The sequence below is a fragment of the Oxyura jamaicensis genome, chromosome 3, assembly GCF_011077185.1.
Source record: "Oxyura jamaicensis isolate SHBP4307 breed ruddy duck chromosome 3, BPBGC_Ojam_1.0, whole genome shotgun sequence".
Lineage (NCBI taxonomy): Eukaryota > Metazoa > Chordata > Aves > Anseriformes > Anatidae > Oxyura > Oxyura jamaicensis.
The window spans coordinates 2,138,225-2,160,124 of record NC_048895.1 but is presented as its reverse complement, the minus strand read 5'-3'; the positions used below and the strand labels follow the sequence as shown (position 1 = coordinate 2,160,124).

The window sequence follows — 21,900 nt, the reverse complement described above, 5'->3', positions numbered from 1 at the left end:
AAATGGTACACCTTTTATCAAAAAAGCCAGGAATTCCTGTAAAATGTAAGGTATGTGCCACTGAGTTGGACTTGACAGCTGAGGATGCAAATTACATCAGAGAGAGGGAGAGAGGTATATGGGACAATTTGGTGGAAATAAAGGAATGTCACATTGCTTTTGCTTTCAGCAGTAAGTGTGTGTGAGTTAACAACTCAAACTTTGACACATACCAGTGTTAACGCTGACTCAAGACTAATGCCACAGAATTTCTGATTATCGTTGTTCATGTTTAATTTGTCAGAGTTGATCCATATGCTGTTGGATTTTCAAGGATCAAGATGGAAAAGATGGAAGATAGGAATGATTTCTTGTAGTACTGCTGTCGGAAGTGTCAGCTATGGTATTCTAATAATGCTCCAGTTCCATTAGTGTCTGATAGGGCATCATGTGAAAGATGTGAGTTCCTTGTTTCTATACTGTGAGGAGAAATGCTGGTATTCAGGAGCAAGGCAGAGGTATGACAACACTCTGTAATTCCTGATCTTGCCTGTGTTATGACTTCTGGTTTCAAAAATGTATTTTCTTATCATCCAATAAAGCACAAAGCACGTGTGCCATATCTTTGGTGTATGCAAGTCCCAGTAGTGAAATGTTTTACGATAAAACATGAAGATAGCAGTGTTGACACAGGCGTGGAACTAAGAGCTTGTATCCTAATAAATCTTGGACTCTAATTACTCGTGTTTTTCCTCCTCCGCACAGATATCTTTGCTGATTGTTTTAAGACAAATGACTTACTTGTCTTAAAAGTGTGTAAAGGTTAATGTTTGAATAACATCATACTCGCAGTACTATGCAAATACTAAATTTTTAGCTCTTGCAAGATCTGCCTAGAGTTTCTAGTACACCTTTTGAAATGACAAAATCTATAGCCTGAGGTTTTATGTCATCTATGATTTGAATTAGTGCAGTTGCACGCTATTTTTGTTTGTACTAAAAGAACTATTACGATATTCAGGAAACTTCAGTGCCCTTTGTTTTGGATGCTGTACATAGGAGATTCAGATAAAATGTACAGCTGTAGAAATGCAGATGAAGATGATGAGAAAGCCTGTAGATAATCCTATAGTCATTAAGATTAAAGGTGAAGATTAAAGCCCCAAATCAGCCTTTTAGAGATAGGAATGCAGAAGTAGGAGACATCAGTTGATCTCTGTATGCCATCAGGTCAGCAGGATTTATCATGGATTTTCTTTTCTGATTTTTACAAATCTGAATGGATTCAGTTTAGAAAGGAGTTCAGCTCTGTACATCAACAAAGCATAATTATTTTTAGCTCATTTATTTTTTTGCAGCTACAGGTTGACTCAATTAATAAATCCAATGTGACAGCATAATTTTGGATAACATATTCTGTAGCATACTTTAACTGTTTATAGCCTTTTATGGAATGTGATAATGAGTTTTTAGGAATGAAGTAATCATGCCTGAAAAAATCTGCCTCCTAATTTTTGTAGATTCCTATTTGTATGTACAAGAAATTAAATGCTATGCAGACTGCTGTTGTTTTTAAGAATGATTGTGTTGGAGGTGCATTTTAAATGTGATCCAGTTCCCTCTTTGCAGCAGTGTTTTCATGTTATTTCCATTCATGCTCACAAATCAGGAAGTTTTGATAGCAATAAACGGAAGAAACAGCAAATATATATACTTTAAATATTATAAATGGCTAAAAAAATGCAAAGAAAACATTAAAAGGCAAATAAGGTAACTTAAATTTATATGAAAATATGTAAATTTTGCTTGTAGACATATTAGTACAAAGAACACATGAAACTACCAGTTGAAGCGGTCAGCTGCATTAAAATAAATCATGATACTATCATCTTCAGGGCACTAGAGAGAACAGCCCTTTTTGAGGGATTGTTTACACTTAGTACAGTTGAATTGAGTATCTGTGTGGATCCCGTGTGTATCGATGATATTACAGGCTTAGTCTTGCAGACTATTACATGTAGTTCCTTTAAATAAACTACGCATCTGTTCTGTATGACTCATAGTCTTTTTTTTCTGGTGTACTCTGCACGGCCTTCGGTTAGCATCAGTAGAACCTGGCTTTCAGGCTACAGGTCCTAGGTGTCCTGCCAGGACGATTCACGCAGACCTGTAACCTGCTGCATTCTATCTCTAAAAGAGCTCTTAGGGACTGCTCTGTGTGAAGGATACATGTGTCAGTAGGCACTTCCCATTTCCTAACTACAGATGTACCTGTCTCTAGCAATACAGGTTACCCGAGGAATGGAGGGCAGGCCTGTGGTGAGCACCCTTTGCTGCTCAGAACCTAGGTGATCACCTGTGAAAACGTACAGAGACCTCCCCTGAAGTGTAACTAGAAATTGAAGCATGAGCTCTACTATGCATAGGATAACTATCTCACTTGGATTTAAAAAATGTTTAACTTTTTCATTAGTATACGGTTTTGTTCACTACATTATTCAGATAATTTGTTTTACTGCAAGTTACTCCTCTTTCTGCATTCGATTCCTGAATATAACCCTTTGCCTGTACACGTTATTGAATTTTGTTAAATTGCTGTCAGACCACTTTTGCGTTTCATCAGGATCATGCTCAATTGTCATAGTGTTCTTTGAAGGCTTTTGGTTTTTTGTTCCTCCCGGTTTTTGCCGATGGCAGTTCTGGTATTCTATTGTCTAACTCATTAATGACAATGTTGAATAAAACCAGACCCAGCAGACACACGCCCTTGCGGGCGCCTCCAGTTTGACAGTGAGAAGTTGGTAGTTTCTTGTTTGAGTGCAGTATTCCAGCTAGCTGCATGTTCATCTTGCAATAATATCATTAAACAATGCAATGATATCATTAAATACTGTAAGTTGCATTGTGCAACTATATTGAGCGAGTATCTTTGTGAAAGTTAAGAAACTTCACGTTGGCCATCTCCTAGCAATTCCCTAAGCCTTTTGCGGGGTGTTGTGGGGGAGTTGCACTGGTTCGGCATTGTTTGCCTTGACAAATCACCGTGACTGTTACACTCTCTTGTATGTGCTTAACAACATGTGATGTTGCGAGGTGTTGAAAAAGGGTGACTCATCTGCATTACCTAAGGTCCTTGCAACTTTTTGAAGGAAAAAGGGATTGATTTCCTATCTGAAACAGAGATAAACCAGTGTATTTCAAATATATTTCACATTCCTCGTTGTTGTAAAAGTTACAACTTTAGTTCTGATTTTGTGTCTTGTGATAGTAAAATAGCATCATAAAGTTTGTTAGCGTATAGACATGAATGAATGTAGCCAGTCTAAATTCTGCTATTCATAATTGTCTGCATCATCAAGAATGGTTACTGATGTCTGTAATGTGTGCTGGAATATTTACATTACAGCTGTGTGCTGCTTTCTGTATCCATCAGGGATGGGGCTGCTTGAAGAGAAGTGCAAAGCTGTGTCTGTCCGGACAAAAAAAAATCTTATATTCATTCTCGGTAACTGTGATGGGTGCTCCCAGTTACACATTACATTATTAGCCTGAACACATTAGGGTGCTAACCTGACTCGTTTCAGAACACACGTCGACTCTGCAGTCACTTCCACTATTCCTTACTTACTTGTAGGGTCAAAATGGCACGATAACTAAAACAAAAAGTTGTTATGCTCACACATTAACTATCTTATTTGTTAAATAGAGATGTTTAAAGATTAATTTTCAGTGTGTTTAATTTTTTATTATTTCTATTTTTTTGCAGCAATCCAAAATCTGCTAATCAGAGGATAAACAAAAAAGTCAACAATGATACATCACTAAGGATTCAGAATTTGTCTATTTTGGTGAAGCAAATAAAAACTTACTATCAGGTCAGTAATTGTTTCTTCTAATACCTTTTGCTTATAGTTGTTAAGGTAATAAAAATAGAGTAATGTTTTGAAACACCCCCAATGATTTTTTGGTTTGATCTCCTTTATCTGCCTCTAACAGTGCATCATGGCAGAGCCTGCACTTCCTCATGGGTACACACATACTGTGTTCTTAAAAACTCCATCGTACAGTGAGAATTCCCAGGTGACATTTCCTGCAGTGGCCAGCCACTGGGCATTTTCTACTTCACATCATTCTTTTCTTGGCAGCTACTGCATGTGGGTATAAATGCTGCTGGCTTGTGTTCATTGGTTTGTCCATTTCCTAATGGCGGTCCTTTTCATACACATCTTAGTGTTTTGCTAACAGGTGCAACAGAAAATACAATGGTGACAAGAATGATCTTTATTTGAAAACAAAGCACTCCTTGTGCTTCGTTGGCCTTACATTATCAGTCAGTCCTAGTGCAGCAGCACAACTGCTTCCGTTTTGGTAATTTATCTTTGCACGATTCGGGATTTTTAATGTTGCTTCAAACCGTTGTGTTAGAAATAATTTATGTTAGTTTATTTATTTGTTTGTTTGTTTGTGAAAAGGTATTCTTATTCAATAATGTCAAATTCAGTCATGATGCCTTTAATGGTTCAAGTTCTGTGTAAGTGTAAGCTATATAGAACTGCATGCACTTTTTTCCCCCTTTGCCTCCCTATTTTCTCAGGTTCCTAGTCCTGGGAGATGCCCCTTCACATAGTGCAAATGAGGGAACTTAAAAATATCACAGGTCTGGCACTTCAGAAGGAGTAAAGGCATTTAGTAGCCAAACTGGAACGTTTGTTCAAATTTATATTTGCTTTTCAGGTGAATTGATGCTCACTCATATATGCCTATGTGACACAGGGAGCTTTATGCATTGTTGTTGGTTGGTTTGGAGAGAAAAAAGACGGCCTGTAGTTATATAGCCTGTAGTTACATAGCCACTGATCATTTGGATTCATTTGTTTCTTGGTATGATGCTGCAGCATTAAGAGATTGTAGAGGCCTGTTAGCCACTTCTGGCAGGATCCTGGGGCACTAGTCAGTCTGTTCTGTGATCAAACATCACACATGGGAATATGACTGCTTGGAGCAGTCTGCCTGTCCTGCTGCCTTCTTTCTGCCTATTCTTCATTTTGAGATCTTTGCTGGGTTTCATGGAACCATGGCATTTTATGTTTCTCAGTCCCTACAAGTCTGGTTCTCAGGAAGGACTGACTGCCCAATTCTTTGCCTCTTACCGTAGGACAATCCTGTCGTACGGTTGGGATTGTACTAGCAGATCAGTTTTGAGAAGTCTTTGTTTGCCAGTTGATTAAAGAAGGGGAAACTGGGCAAGGTGGGGCAACAAGAAAGATAGCAAGAAGTATGCCACTCCAGCTGTGACACTAAAAAAAAAAAAAAAATAGCCTTGCTAGTCCAGCTGTGAGCAGTCTAGTCCGGATTTCATTCCTGAAGAGGTTGCCTGCCATGATGTCATACAGCACCTTCCTTGATTAGAGTCCTGAGTAGGCAAGGGGGAGGGAGTTAGCCATGCAGAGATCCATTGCTCACAAGACAAATCATGTCTTATTTTCTCGTAGGTCTTCTCAGAATTGGTACACTGGGCTGGGTGTTGTTGCAGGAGCTAAAAACATGGGGAAGGTGTCCCCGTATAGCTTCCTGCATTTCAAGTAGCTGAATTGGGTGTTCATAGATGCATTCTCACCATCATTGTTCTGTTACTTAGTCGGGAAAACAGACAAGTATCTCTTTATAGTTGGTGACTGCTCTGTTTTGGGATCTGCTAGATTCTTCCCTGCCTGGACCGCTGTGCTGTGTGCCCCTCAGTGGCTCCAGCCCTCCTAATGAGCATATGGCTCCTGCACGGAGGGGTTGGCGAAGTCTGCAAAAATATCTGGCAGTGACACTCCTCTATCAAGAACCTGCATGGGCATTGGCTTGGGCGTTATGCTTGGGGGTAAATGCTGCTTCCCCTGCCCTTTAAGGACTGGCATATGCTCATACACAGCATCTGGGAAGGTGGTGAGGAAGCTTGGTAGCCCTGTAACTTCAGTGTGAGTGACAGCTGTGCAGGGCTCCTAGTCTAAGAGTAGCAGGCAGCTCTGCAGGTGTCCGGGGGAAGTGTGGGAAGGATCTGCAGAGGAAACTGAGCTGAAGGGACTTCTGGGCATTGTCCAGTGCAGGATTATCTGTGCCCTGTGAGTGTTGGTCCAGCAGTCCTCAGATGTGGTAGCGTGGATGTAAACAAACCATTGAAATTGGTTATTCCACAAATTGAAACATACATTGAAATTTACTATACAGTTACATTTGTAAGACAGAATATTACAATCTACAGGTGTATGTTTTAAATGTACATCGCTGCTTTAAAAAAAGTCAGTAAATCAAACACGTCAACATCAAATCTGCAGGAAAAGAAAAAATTATTACAGTAGTGTTATGTACTTCTGTATATTTAGACTACTTTTTGTCAGCTGTAGTTTGATTTCATTAATATTGCAAAAGCAAAATTGACTTTAAGTTTCTGTGCTCTTGATAAAATATATGCATGTACACACAAGTGCATGTGAGAAGGAATATAGTTTATATTGTATGCTAAGGAATACGTATTTCAGTACCCTGTATATTTCTACACTATCCCTTCCAGATGAAGCTGTTGCAGAGTTCTTTGTTTCTGTCCCAAATTCATGTTTGTTATTACTGTATTTCTAATTCAATTATATAGTCTGGTGACAACATTGACTGAGTAGAGTGTTTCTTGAATACACTCTGTAAATCCATTTGGCACAAAAGGTTGTTGTTATGGTTGATGTTTTCTTCTGAGATAGAAACTTTTTCTCAGATGCTATTTTTATCTCATTCTCTTTCCTTTCTGATTTATTTTTGAATCTATTTTTTTTAAGTGCTTGAAGTTACGGTTCATTGTAGCTAGCATTTGAACTTAAAGTACTGCTACTTTTAATATTAAACTCTCAAATTTCAGTTGATTCTGTAACTAATGAATGGGAGGTAAGTTACCATTGAAATCTGGGCACAGAAGGGAGGCAGTGATGACCAGGAGAACCTGTCAAATTATTCCCTTTTCTTTGTTAGCCTCATCTTCTATTATTACTCAAAACAGCAGGCAGTTCCCGTTAAGTGTGTGTAAATCAAATCATTTGTTCACATTCAATTTATATGAAACTGAAGCAAAGATTAAATTAAAAAGAACATGTGATAAAGCAGTACATCTCATCCTGTACTGAGGATAGTTGTCATACCCAATTTCTCCTGTGGCTCATCATTTCCAAATAAGGCTGTAATCAATATGTGTACACAATACTGAAACGATAAAGGAGATTTTACTCTAGGTTTTGTTTTTAGGGATCATATCTGTCAACCTAGAATATTGTTCCTCAGCTAAAATTCCTTGGTCTTGAGGATCAATTCTTCATTAGTTTTAAATGTAAAACATATAATTAATAACGATGATAATAAAAACACACGGTCCCTTAAGATACCTGGTTTATGGCTTTCCAGACTACCTGTCCAGGTATTGTTGGGGTGGCAGTAGGCATTGGTGTGGGCTTCCGCAGGAGTCCCAGTACTCAAACTCCCATCTGCATATATCCATGTATATCAGTTTTAAAGCTTCCTGGCTCCAAGGTCATGGGGATAATTCCAGAAAGAAGGTTGTTTAATGCTGGGATTTGTTCAGGATTTGAAGGGTGTGTTGTTTTCGTTTCCTCACCAATTTAGTGCAGCCTGGCAGCTGGTGTTTTCCTGCAGCCTATGCATGGGTTAGCAGGGCAGCATAGCAGACAGCTTCAGAAAGGGGTCACTCTAGGTCCTGTCACCTGCAAAATTATCCAAGGCAGAGAAGGTTCTGCTTAATGGATGCTTTGGAATCAAGTCTGAGAGGCTTCTTGGTGCCTGGAGTACGCCTTGGCAGAGGCGTGAGCCCTCCCTCGTGCCAGAGCGCTTCAGGCAGCTGTCTGAACAGGCATCTTGTTTGGTGGATGTTCTGAACGGGATGCCTGAGGTCTGACAGTAATGGGAAATAGTCACTGTATTGATATATAAGGTTAGTTAATGTCTGGAATATTACATTAAGAGTAAGACATCAATGAATGTAAGAATTTTAACTTTTAGCATTAAAACTTAAAACTCTTAAGACTTTTTACTGTGAAATGATCTGTGCTGGTTTATTCCATTTGTTTTTATAACATCTGTGGAAAATCTCTTGACATAGCAAATACTACATTGACTTACAGTTAATGTACTTGTCCAAAAACATACGGTGTTAGAACAAAACGTTCAAAATTAAAATTTCATATAAGGTTATAAAAGATTTTTAGTTTCTCTCGTGTTTTTGTTCTACTCTGTAATTACAATTGCATCTGCTCTTCCCAGCTGCCCTGCCTTTTAAAGCCTCACAGAGGTAGATAGGTAATAGCTTTGACTGACTGGAAGTCTGTGGGCTTGATCTCAGCAACTGATTCAGGAGAACCAAATACCCTTTAAGTTTTGGTGGAGTTGAGGGGTTTAATGCAGTGTACTTCCACGACTGCCATGGGCTCTCCATAAGCCTCATTTGACAGATGATGTACCAGTCTTTAATAAAATAATTTTTGTGAATTCCAAAAGTGTGTAGAAGTAAGCCAGAATTTGTAAATAGGCTTAGTTTATTTTTGCAGGTTAACCAGAAAAGTTAAAAGAAATACATGGATTTTGGGATGCACAAGATCCAACTTTTTTCAGGTTTTTAATAGAGGCAGTTATTTCAAAAATAAACACAAACTGAGAGCACCTGCACTGATGAAGTTAACACCGTGTGACAGAAAAGGTGGTAGGTGTCTTTGAAACAAGGTAGAGGTATCATTAGTAAGAAGAGAGGTGATAATCTCATTAGTCCACAGAGGATGCATTTTTTGGTTACCCCTTCCTATACTCTGTTTCACAGTAAAAATAGCTTTATAATAGCATCATGGAATTATTTGACCTACTAGGAAAAAAACAAGAAACAGAAAAGCCACAAAACCTGCACTTTTAAAAGTATGTAATTTTCTTTTGTAGTAGCTATAAATATCACAAAATTCCTTATTTTATATGCCTTCTATTGATTTAAACTTCCTATGGTACACTTCACTTTTTTAGTATTTGAAAATGATCATTATTGAGGTGTCAGAAATACAAGAGTCATGGTTGGTTGTAATTTGTGATACTTGAGTAAGTCAAAGCTATTCCCTAACTTTATAATTTGCCCTAGGCACGTGTAATGAGAGTACGTATCTTCAGTCTAGTACTAACCAATTTAGATGACATTTGTATGTCTTCCGTTAACTGTTCAGAACTTTGAAGTACAGCTATAGCTAATACTTTCCACAGATTTGACATAAAACAAACAGATTTTTCCAATGTTGAATGTTACACTTAAATTACGCTGTTACACTTAAAATTCGTTACAGAACACGTGTGTCTTTGGGATGTAAAGCAGTGTTGGTTCCAGAATATTCATAGAATCATAGAATATCCTGGGTTGGAAGGGACCCACAAGCATCAAGTCCAACTCCAGTATTGCTTGTGGAGATGAGCATTTTAGATATTAATAAGTCTGTCAGTGTGGAAAAACAAAAAGCATGACTCTAGAGCTGCTGATACGATGGTATCTACTGTGAGTAGACATCTGGGAACAGGAGGAAGAGTATTCTGCTTCAGAAGAATTAGGCTCTGTCTAGACTGGGGATTTGACCTGATTACAGCCATTACTGGCTGACAGTTACTATCCATTGATACAATCTCTAGAATAGATAGGCGAGGCTGCTGCCTGAGTGTGGGACTTAACAAACTAAAACCCTGCCTGATCAGGCAAATAGGATTTTGTACCTTCAGGATTGTCACGGCATAAACGTATCAAAAAACTTGTAATTTTTGCTTCCAAGTATTGAGACAATGGGCATGAAATAGAGGAAGTTAATCATTCATTGTATAAATTAAACTTAAAGGAAACAAAATAAACATCTGTCAATAAGCTACTCAGAGAAACATAAACACTGGTAATTTAAAGGAATTTTGCTGCACTCTAAGATACACAATCTAGTTGGCATAAGATCTGTAAGCCACCTCCTTACCACAAGAGGATTTCATTATGTTGAGATGATCTTGCAAAACAAGTAGAAGTAATTCATACTTGCAAGCTTTTTATTTGGAGTCCAAATAAGTAAGTATTGAATATGTGTGTATTAAGAACTGTGTAATTTAAAACTAGTCATGTAATACTAATTTCAGTTTAGTGTTTGATGTTTATTTTTGTTCAATACATACGACTTAAATAATATTCTAATTAACTTTTATAGGAGACTTTGCAGCAGTTGATCATGATGTCTTTGCCAAACGTGTTAATAATTGGCAGAAATCCCTTTTCTGGTAAGTTTATTTTTAAATAAGGTGAAAATTGATACCAGTATAATAATGTGTATTATTTCACTGGAAATATATTTCATACAGGGTTGAGTCTTTCAACAGATTATATACGTGCTTTTAGCACGTGGTTTAATAATGAGTAACATTTTATTTGTTCACACCAAAGGTCCTTTCTTGACAAAAGTGTGTTGTTTCCAAACCTCAGCACTGGCTGTTGTTAGGATTCATACTGAAATGAAGCGCATTTCCTGGCAACCAGTGAGCCACTGACAGGACAAAGTGTATGTTTCGTGTATTCCCAACTAGTATGTTTTCAACTTTACCTAAGCTATCCTAGAGAAAATTGACAGTTCAGTGCATCCCACTTGGTCCAAAAGCTAATCTTTGTTTCCTTTCCCAAAACCCTCTTGCATCATTACCTGAAAAATACTACAATTACCGTCTTACTTTCTCCCCTGAACTGATGCTGTCTTCTCCATGCCCCCACCTTCTCTGCTTCCAGCTCTGAGAGTTGAAATTTTCAGACCGAGAAAATTAGCCTGTATGGACCCAGCTGACTATCCACAGCCACTTGGGAATCTCTGCACCATGCTCTCAATTCCAGAAGCACGGAGCAGACACACCTGGCCTGCATGGAGCCACTATGGATTGGGCAGAATTTATTTACTTGGGTCTAATGTGTCTCAGGTGTTCTACTTCTGATGTTCTAACACCTCAGCAGAGAGGTTAGGAACTGCTCTAACAGGCTGTGTAGCTTCCCCTGGCTTTTATTTTTTATTTTTTTATTTTTAAATATGTCTTACATGCCATGCATCAGTGTACGTGAGACAGTATTTTCCTCATCGACAAGAAGAACCATCTGTGCTACTTCAGTTTTCAGTTCCAGGGTTCATAGCATTGATACTTTCCATATCCCATCTGCATAAATCCCGTTTATGTAGGTATCTTGATTTAATTTACTTGACATTCACTTTCTGCTTTTGATTATTGCTGCTTTTGCTTCCAAAGTCACAGCCTTTTCAGTTTTTGTGTGTGTAGATACTGTAATTTGTCATATATACCAAGGAGTGCGAGTGTGGTCTCATCTGTTCCAACAGCTTTTATATCTTGATTCCAGACTTTCCTAAGGTTTTCAAAAGAATCCATGGATTTGCTTAGAAATCAGATGTAGGGCAAAAGCAGACTTAAAAGGCTATAATGCTGTTTTTTTTTTTTTTAATGAAATTTCTTATTTTCTTTTAGATGCTGAGAAAAAATACATCTTAACATTGTGTATCATAATAGGAAATTTTAGTAAAAAAGCGCTACAAAAACACAGAATTTAGTATCTGGATGTACACATAAAAATCTATGCTTTAGTTCTTAATAAGAAAGCTTCTTCCTGTTTTAGGACCTCGGCTAAGTCTATTGTAGCTTTTGGGTTTGATAGCTAGAATTGCTGTTGGTGCATGTATCGCTTCCTTTGGCAAAGTTACTGTATTTGCGTGAAAATATGGACTTGACTGTAGTATAACCCACGTATTGTAAGAAATTCTGATATATGGACAAGATTCTAGAAGATGTTTCAGATTCCTGCTGGAGTTAATGATGGAGTTTTAACTGAAACTGAAGGTAGAACCATTCTTCTGGGTTTCATCCAAAACGTTTTCCCTTATTAAGCTGACTGCCCTTCAGGTTTACTTGAAGAAGACCTCATCCCTATAGGGATTATTTATTTATTTATTTATTCATTTTTAGGACAGTGTAGCAAAATCAAACATCAATGACCTTTGGAGAGATTTGTTTTCTAAATCTGCATCAACCACAGTAAAAGTAGATTCTCTGGCAGTGATTAAGATTTTGTCTACTAAAGCTTAGGCTGTAGCTGTGGTTTCTCTTAGAAACGTCTCAGTTTTCCCATTTGCAGTACTTTGCACGTAAGGAATGATTAGTAGAGAAATTCTAGAAGATGACGAATTGTAGAAGGTGAGAGCAGATAAGGCATCAGGGAGAGAAACACTTTTGATTGTATCAGAGGCAGTTGGCTAATCAAGGAAAATGCAGATAGAATGCTGAATTTGAGTTCTGGTTAAAAAGAGGTCATCAGAGACTTCATGAAGAAACATTTTAGCTGAGATAAATGGCAAGGTGCCAGCTTGAGAAGAAAACTGGGTGAGATGAGCTGCAGGCTGTGACTGTAAATGCTAAGTTAAATTAAAGAGCAAGAGGATAAATGAGATACTGAAGAGGTGAATGTTCTTTAACATGGGAAGAGGAAAGATTAAAACCAGTTGGTATTTCTGAGGTAGCAAACTATGATGGATGATGGAAGGCTGCTGAGGATATGAAAAGTCACAAGATTGAACGCAGGGAAGATCAAAGGCTAGGGTAGGGACAAAGTTCAAGCAGCAAGTTGGAGGGTTTAGAATAGAGGTTTCAATGATCTACGTCTGTATTTGTGATGGAGAAAAAGGAAGAAAAACATACAGGATGGTTGGTAGTAGTGGGAAGCTGAGGTTGTTCAGTGTTTCGCTGTGTTCCTTCAGGGAACGTAGGGGAGAGACATGGGAACAGTCTTCAGGTAGGCTTTTAAAAGCCAGTCAGAGATGCTGAGCCAGTGTGTAAATGAGCATCTAAGAGGAGCTCAGGGACTGCTTTGAAAGGAGTGTGATAAGTTTATTAGGATAAACGAATTTAGTGTGTGAGACGCTGAGGTGAATTCCTTCTATTACAATATTCTGTTCAACCTGTATTGATTAAAATAGGCAGCCAGGTGGAATTCCCCTTCTTTAGCTGAACTAGCGTGTTTCTCATGACACGTTCATTGGTGTTTTCTGTTTCTGTGTAAAAGGCTTTCACAGCTCAAGTTTTTGGGATGCAAGAAGCCTCTAAAATGATTAACAATCTCCTTCTTGACCTTGTGTTCTTTGCCGTGTATCTACTTGACAAACCTCTGATTTTTGAAAAGTGTATGCATTACCTCTTCATTGGGATTATACATACCTTCCACTAGAAGAAACAGGTTGAATCAGTGTTGGAAAAAGCTCTTAATATTATAGTGCACAGAGAACTGCTGAAGGTGGGGAAGCTTAGCATCTGTCTCTCAAGGGTTTTGCATCCCCTTAGCTTTTTCTTGATTTCTTTTTAATTTCCTCTTTTGATGAAGATTACCTCATATCAGTAACTTTTTAAGGAGGATTTAAAATTCGTACCATTTACAAAGTGCACTAGTGGGTCAGATCAAAGGACAACATTTCAAGTGCTTGTAAGTGAATGATTACATCTTCCTTATGGGGGAATTAGTCCAAAGTAGATTCATTTGCCCAGCATACAGAAGATTGCAATCTGATATTTCAAAAAGAAGATTCTGATAAAGTTTCTTTCAGTTTTTTTTCTAAGATTATCACCATCTTAGGATCATATGAGATCATCTGATCATCCGTGATCACTGAGCCCTTTAAAAATGGGATTTTTCAGTAACTTAGGTCAGGTTCAAGGATGTGTATGCATACCTTACTATATCCTAGACATTGACTGTAGTGTTTATTTGGAGCCAGTTTGTTGTTGTCTGTGGTAGTTAAACCAGCTGTGTTGCAGAACTTTCGTGTGGCATAAGGGTTAGATTTCTAGCCCAACCCAGCATTCTGATGAGTGGCAGCACAGCTTTTGTCTTGTTAGCTAACAACAAAATCAAGAATTTCAGAATGTATCATAGAAAGGATGTGAGATACTTTTATTCATAGATAGTTCAGTGGACAGTGTTTAATGTTCCAGTAATGCAAAATGATGTATGACCCTGTAGAGTTTAATCCAAGTAGTCTGAGCTATTTTGCCATCCTGAAGTGTTTGCTTTATGGCACGCTATAATATAGTTTGAGTGTAAAATGTATCTTTACTAACCCGTAAATAGAGTTCTTTGGTTTAAGCTTTTTTACGAGATTAAGATGCTTTAAGGCCAGATTCGGCAATACTTTTTCATTTTTAGATGTGTATATAAGTATCCAATGTAGTATCTCATAAAGCTTTATGAAATAATTTAAATCACCTTGTCACTTAACTATTACAGCTTGAGGCTGGCAAATAATTTAAGCGCTTTTGCATGTATCTTGAGATACCTGAGATTACAGTTGAAAACTTGATTGTAGGTATCCATAAGACTTCTGAAAATATCACTCGAGTTTTGCTGTGTGATGGGCTGAAATGTTGCTTTTTCTGTTCTGGATGTTAAGCTGTTTGTAAGCACTGAAAGTTGGCAATTAAATGGCACAAAGGACTAAGTCAAAAGCTGGAAAGATGGGGTTTTATTTGTCTTTATTTTCTAAATTGGGTTAACATAAATTATGTGAAAATTATGAAAAAAATGGTGTGTTCTGAGGGGTAGAGGAAGAAAGTCTCAAATTCTTGTATTACAGCTATTGTTTTTTATTCTTGTTCTTTACTTAGAGCCAGGTACTGAAGAAATAAAAAAACTACTCCTGCTGCTACTTGGGTGTGCAGTTCAGGTAGGTTTAAATAATTACATTTACATTTGTTTGGAATAGTTTAAGTGTTAATGACTTCTAATCCTACCGTTTTAAAACCAGAGGTTGTATGTAACTGTGACCTTCTTTTCTCTAGTGGTAATGTTGTATTCCTTGAAAATCTGGATGTTCTGTCAATTAAAATGGCCACAACCATCTACTCCTTATGTCTTACTGTATGATTATGGCAAACTTTGTAGGATTTCTAATCGTTTATTAATTGTAATGTTGTTAATTCACGTCAAATACTGTAAAGAAAGGAAGAAAATAGTAAAATAATGAAGAATTGTCTTACTGTTATCTTACTGAAACAGTTTGAATTCATTCATAATGTATGAGGATGCATCTTAACTGCATGAATGTCTCTAGTCAGACTACTCAGGTGAGTCATGTCAAGCAAGGAAGTAAATCTTTCCAATATTGGCTCTCTGTGTTGTTTTGCTAAAGAAAATTACAGTTTAAAATTAGATCATGACCATGCAACCTTTACCTTCTAGATGACTCTAACCTAGGCTTTGAAGATTTGCTTATGTGTGAGGATCTGTGTTATACCTTTTTTGTAGGCTTGGTGAGTGAGTAGGCTACAGGGCAGGTAAGGTGTAAATTTGTACGTGAGCTATCCCATAGTAGCTGAGTAATACTCTTCGTTCATGGAAGTAGGTTGTATCTCTCAGTGAGAGAGAGAAGCTACTTCGTGCATTGAACAGGTGACAGTAAGAGCAGTGCAGGATAGATGACAAGGTGGAAATTTGTCTGAGATACTCTGTTCCTATGATCACACATTTAATAAACTTTTCTGATGGACTGCTGTTCTTGTTAGGAAGGTTTGTACCATTCAGCTAATTAAAATGAAAAAATAGATCAGTCATACATTCTTAACAACTTGGGTAAGTGATGTGAGTATTAAAGGAGGTCATTGCAAAAAATATTTTCAGAACACTTTGTCATAAAATTTGACCAAGTAGCTATTTTAAGAAACTTCTTCCTGGCCACCATTTCAGTAGCTATTTTTTCTTCATGTTGAAAATTATCCTAACTGCTACAATATGGCATAAACCAAGTTTTTATTGGTCAAGAAAATTATTGGATAATAATTCAGTAATGTCGTTGAAATTTCAGCTTTATTATATTTAGCTCTTAGAAATACAAATGAAGAATGAAACCACTTGTCATTTTATACGTGTGTATATGTGTAATAGATATATATTCATTTTTAGTGTCAGAAAAAGGAAGAATTCATTGAAAGTATCCAGTGTCTGGATTTTGACACGAGAGCAGCAGTTGCAGCCCACATTCAAGAGGTATATTGTTATTTTTGTGCTTTTCCATTTTTTAGAGGTAGAATACTGTGTTGTAAGCAGGTTAATTACATTTGTTCAAAAACAGGTAAATGAAACAAGTTATTTATATATCTGTTGTTTTTAGTAAGCAAAAAATGCCCTTATTTTAACTTGATTCAGAAAAAGATTTCATGATCAATTTCTTTCAGGTTATATTGTTAAAGCAGTAGTAAGGAGCAAGTATAGTGCTCCAAGAAATTCTTAAAACTACAGCAAACTTAGGTTAGTGAAAATTTCATGTGCAACTTATATATAAAATACAATTCTAATCTCATGTATGCAGTATGTTATAGTCACCTTTTGCTTTTTATTTTGCCAGAAATACAATTACTGCTTTCACGCAGATAAACTGAATGTAATGGAATAGCTTCTTAATTTTTATTTTCCGTACCTTGTCTGGGAATTTAACCTGTAGAGTTTTAAAGAGAATGTTTTTTCTCTTCCACTTTGTTTTGTGCAGGTAACTCATAATCAAGAAAATGTGTTTGATCTGCAGTGGATGGAGCTCATTGTATTGACACAAGAATATGTTGAACCTCTCTTGAAAAACATGGCATTACATTTGAAAAGAGTTATAGATGAAAGAGATAAGCACTCAGAGGTACAGATGTGCTTTGTTGCTTAAGTGAAATACGAGAAATAACTTATGAAAATAATAAAGCTACTATTTTTAGAACTAATAAATCAGCGTATGCTCCATTAGTGTATTTAAACGTGGACTCCTTACTGCCAAAAAGTTGTTTCAGGTGGTTACACTGTGCATGCTGGCTGTTGAATGCTGTGACAGATTAGAAGACATAGTAGCAGATGATCTTTTTCATATAAACAGAGTTTGAAACATCTTCAAATAGCACTCACCTGTGGTTATAAACAGAAAATCCAGAGTTGTAGCAGCTGAAGACTCCATGAATCAGTAACCTATCTGTTTGCATGCCAGTCACTGAGAGATGCCTGTGGTGTTACTGCATCATACAACTTGGAGTGAACTGGAGCAGAATCCATACTAGGTTTTACAAGCTTATTGTGAAGCGGTCATTGTACAGTGTGAGAATCAAGAAACGGAAGTGTATTTTTAGAAAGTACAAGTTATGAATCATCTTCAGGGTCCCAGATTTGCCTCACTGTATGTACCATATACATGGGTATATGTTAGTGTTGCAATTATTCCAAATACTTCGGTGTCAGTTACCAACTCTGTCCAGTTCACTGTAAAACAGAAACTTAAAAATGAAGGGAGAGGATGTGTGGTAATACGTTTTAGCAAATCAAAGGAGAAACAGAATCACAGAATCACATAATGGTTTGGATTGGAACTGACATTAAAGACCATCTAATTCCAATCCCTCTGCCATGGGCAGGGCCACCTCCCACTAAACCGGGTTGCTCAAAACCCCACCAGTAGCTTTACCGTAGAAGAGAGATTCATTTTGTGTTAACACCTTTATTTATATGATAAATAGGAATACTCCTATATGTCTGATGCTTTATTCAGCTGGCAAGGATGCTGCTGCTGCTCACTGAGCTTCTTTAGACGTTTATGTTTATTCTTTATTTAGAGATTGGTATTTTTTCAAGGAATACGTGCCATTTCATTGCCCAGTCCATTCTGGGTACTGATAATTTTTGTGGACTTAAGTCCAAATTTGATGAGTTTAAGAATACCCCAACTGTACCATTAAACAGCTGTGACTATATAAGACTTGCTTTAGGTACAGAGGTGTATGTAGGGCTTCTAACTTCTTCTATTGCAGAACTCTTATTTTTCTTTTAATATTTTACTTTATTAGACTATCATAGAACTCTCAGAAGAACGGGACTCTCTCCGTTTTCTACCTCATGCATCAGCAGCACAGTCACCTTGTGGATCTCCTGGCATGAAACGCACCGAAAGCAGGCAGCACCTGTCAGTAGAGCTAGCAGATGCCAAAGCAAAGATAAGAAGGCTTAGACAAGAGCTGTGAGTACATGTAGGCTGCAGATGTGTGTTGAGAGTTGTAGAGTTTTAAAATGCTTCTAATGTCATGCAACAGTAATGCTCTACAAACAAATTCTTCATTTTTTCAAATGTTAAATTACAGTTTAGAATGCCTTTTTAAGTTTTTGCACCCCACAATGTGTATTTCTAGCATGTAAGCTTTTTTGTGGACCACTGTGACAAACACAGCTTTTCATCTGAGTGCATCTTAACAATGCACAACTAATCTAATGCAGTATTGCCTTTTTCTTTTACACATTGTGTCCATACTGTTTGAGAGGCAAGTTCTGTGTGCCTCCTCTGTTCTTCTGAATCAGTAATGTGTGTCTGACTGTGGCTTTAATGTACCTGTACTCATATATGTTTTTTTAGAGTATTTTTGCAAGGATATTTTAGGGGGCAGGTGGGTAAGACCTGTGTCTTGGATCGCTCAAGGAATAGTAGCAAAAACGTCATACTTAGAAGGAGATAGTGCTGTAGTGATTCCTTGTTTGCAGCATAAAAAAGGTACCTGTTTGTTTTGGGAAATATAGTAAGAATATTCACCTGATTCATTCATGTTTTATAAAACATTTTAATTTGTTGCAGATAGGAAAAAATCACTCATTAGAATAATTTCCAGTCCCTACTCTCTTCATTTCTTTCTATGTGGAAGACTTTTTCTGTGGTTGTCTGCACAACCCTTTTTTTTTTATGCCTTTCAATAACTGTTCCTTACTTGGGTATGGCGTGCCACTCTACAAAGAAAATGAAGCAAACCTAATTCCACTAAATCTCTTTACCCACTGCAAACCTGAACAGTGGAACAGGCTTTGAGTTCAATGTCAGGAGGGGGTTATTTATGGCAATGGAGGATGTAAATTGCAATGTGAGTAAATGTTACAAATGGGGTTAGGTAGGGCTTCTTAGTTTCCAGCTTGCTAGGTTCATCCAGTTAGGGAGTGCTGCCTTCTCCCTCTGGTGGTGACCCTTTAGTGAAGGGGTTATGTTTCCCCTTCATTCACCTAGTCCACGTAGTAAGAAAAATCAGTCCCACTATAACAAATATCTGTTTCATTGTTTTCATATTCTACTTAAAACCTTATTGCTTCTGTTTTATGAAGAAAACAGATTGAGGGTCCTTAGAATCTAGGAACAAACCTGAGCTACTGGGGAGAGTTAATTAAAGAGAAAAATAATAGTGGGAGAGTGGGAGAATTTGATTTTCATTATATAGCAATATGTAATATATATATATATATATTTTTACTAGAATGAAAGGTGCAGTTTGAACTTAAAATTACAGAAGCTAAATTTGAAGAGACTTAATATGTATGTAAGTGACTTATATAGAATGGAAACAGCCTAATTAGAGATTTTTAATCCAGTATATCCAGTGGGGAGACAAGACAGGTAAAATTAAATTAAGAGTTGAAAGTAATATAAGTTAAATTTACCAGCTCATCAGTCTGCCCTTATCAGAGTTTGTTGATCAGATAATCCCTAGCTGGCTGGCTGAAGTATCTGGCTGATTTACTGAGAGAATCCCCTTCCCCCACTACATCTTGGTTTTTATGAAGAATAGAGGACAAAAAGATATAGCTTTTTTTCTTTCCCCCTGATGTCTGTATTATTATGTGTCTACTGAAATGAGCCCGCCCAGGATATTCTATAAACAGCTGCACCAAGAAAATTAGTGAAAAAATTGCTGTTATTAGTTTGATTGACAGTTAATAGATAGCCTAAACAGTGAACACTGGTATGTTCTGTATAATTTAGTACAATCCTCTCTAGTCTGTATCTGAAGCATGCAATTAGGGCAACAGTGATGGCTCGGAACATTTCACATTTTGCTCTCTATTTGAATTCAATTCGTAAATAAATTTCCTTTATGCGTAGCAGTACATTTAAAATACTAGACTTTGGTAAATTAAATTCTGTCTGTAGCATTTGCTATTAAGTGTTGTTGATACATTTAAAAATAGGTTCATTCCAGAGTTGAAAAATAGTCAGCTTAAAATTTATTTGCAACATCATTTTGGCATTGAACCTTCCTCTCTGGTTTAATATCCACTGTAGCTAATACAATTTCATACAAGAGATCTGTAAAGATTATTTGTCTTTGTGATGCCATATACCAATGTTTGGATGCAAAGCGTGATTTGAGGCTTGTGATCTAGAAATTCCAGAATTGGAAGTTAACACAGCTAATTTTCTGTATTAAGCCCTGTGGTTTTTGATATAAATAATACAGCACCATGAATGTTAATAGTAAAGCTATAGTAACCTAAGGTAATACGGAATGCATTTATTTCTGTATGGTTTCTGAACACCCGTGTAGAGGAAGAGCTTTGATAACTGCTGTGGACACTGATGTTGCAGTCAGTGAGCTATATATAGATGAAGCTGTGCATACCTATAGGCTGTCAAAGACCTTTCTGAAATAATGCGTGGTTGCAAAAAGGTCATTCACTGTGAGATTGAATTACTTTTCGAAGGCAGATTGTTTCAGTTTTGTTTAAAATGAGTGTTGTTTTTTTTTGACAGGAATACTTCTAGATTGTATTATACATTTCAGTCAGTCTACTAAATTCTTATTTCCCCCTTTTCTACTTCTTTATTTTGTATTTCTGTATTTTCTACTTCTGTAATATTGAACATTATGTATTCTGTCTTTGAGATAATTAATAATTATTTAATAATAATTAAATGTCTTGCATTTACTCGTTGTTTAAGTAACTCATTTTCTGAGCATTGAGAAATTAACATTAGCTGGAAGTTAAGAATATGAGTCCAAACACTGCATTGTTTCCATAAAACTAAAATTCATTATACAAGAGGCTGCTTTTCATAAAATCAGGTTATTGAGCAATATCTCTTTTCAGTGAGTAAAGGCACCTGAAAAGCTTAGTTCTTTTCTTTACAAACAAACAAAAAAAACAACAGAAGTACAAAAGTGCTTTTTAAAACTGGATTGATTTACCTCATCTGTGGCATGGTGGTCATTGTGGTGCTGCTAGAAAATATTTGTACTGTTTAAATATGTATTTTGAAGTTATTCTGAGTTTACTTCTGGAATCTTCTGGTGCACACTCGTGTATTGTCCTGCTTTTTCTTTTAAACAAAAATATTCCTTATCACAAAAATAATTTGCATAAGTAAGAAATAGTGAACAACAACTTAACTACAGAAAATCTGTCTGAATTAAAAAAATTAGATATGGGCTATAATTATACCTGAAGCATAATGCATACCTAAGGGTGTTACACTCTGATGTCCATGAGATACTAATATTCATTGAGACTTCCTTTATTTAATCCAGTATCTTGTTCTCAAACAAGGTGGTAGTTCAGAAGTTTTGCAGTCATGTTTAACTGTGTTTTGTATTTTTTCAGTGAGGAAAAGACTGAGCAGTTGCTTGACTGTAAACAAGAACTTGAACAGATGGAAGCTGAACTAAAGAGACTTCAGCAGGAGGTATGGGCTGTGTAAATCTATTGCTTTTTTTAAAAAAAAAGGCGGGCTAAAAAAATTGCCACTACCAGAACAATATTATTTGTTTGTTTCTTTTATCATGGTATTAGGAAGTAGTTTTCATGCTTTTTAAAAATATATTTTGTTTTTATACTTTGAACAGGAACTTGTATAATTTACAAATTTATTTAGACTGGTGTGCTGGTAGAAAATCCTGCATTAGGTTACTGTTTCTTCTCTAACTTTTTTTTTATTTCCACGTTCAAGATATTTATCACCACCATATCCTATAAGTGTACATGTGCGGAATTTTTCTTAAAACAATCCACTCAAATTTTGA

General features: G+C 36.7%; 1 protein-coding gene across 15 annotated transcripts in view; it reads left to right on the top strand.

The window, feature by feature from the left end:
• CCDC88A (coiled-coil domain containing 88A) overlaps window positions 1-21,900 on the top strand; it is an 81,294-nt gene that overhangs the window by 16,381 nt on the left and 43,013 nt on the right. For 14 of the 15 annotated variants that reach the window (XM_035321216.1, XM_035321218.1, XM_035321219.1 and 11 more), the window contains exons 4-10: window positions 3,746-3,854; window positions 10,227-10,296; window positions 14,716-14,774; window positions 16,010-16,093; window positions 16,593-16,733; window positions 17,920-18,089; window positions 21,482-21,563. In XM_035321216.1, the coding sequence (XP_035177107.1) occupies window positions 3,746-3,854; window positions 10,227-10,296; window positions 14,716-14,774; window positions 16,010-16,093; window positions 16,593-16,733; window positions 17,920-18,089; window positions 21,482-21,563 (715 nt within the window). Of the gene's footprint in view, window positions 1-3,745; window positions 3,855-10,226; window positions 10,297-10,873; window positions 11,019-14,715; window positions 14,775-16,009; window positions 16,094-16,592; window positions 16,734-17,919; window positions 18,090-21,481; window positions 21,564-21,900 lie in introns of those variants that run through there. The other variant, XM_035321215.1, reaches the window with a different exon arrangement.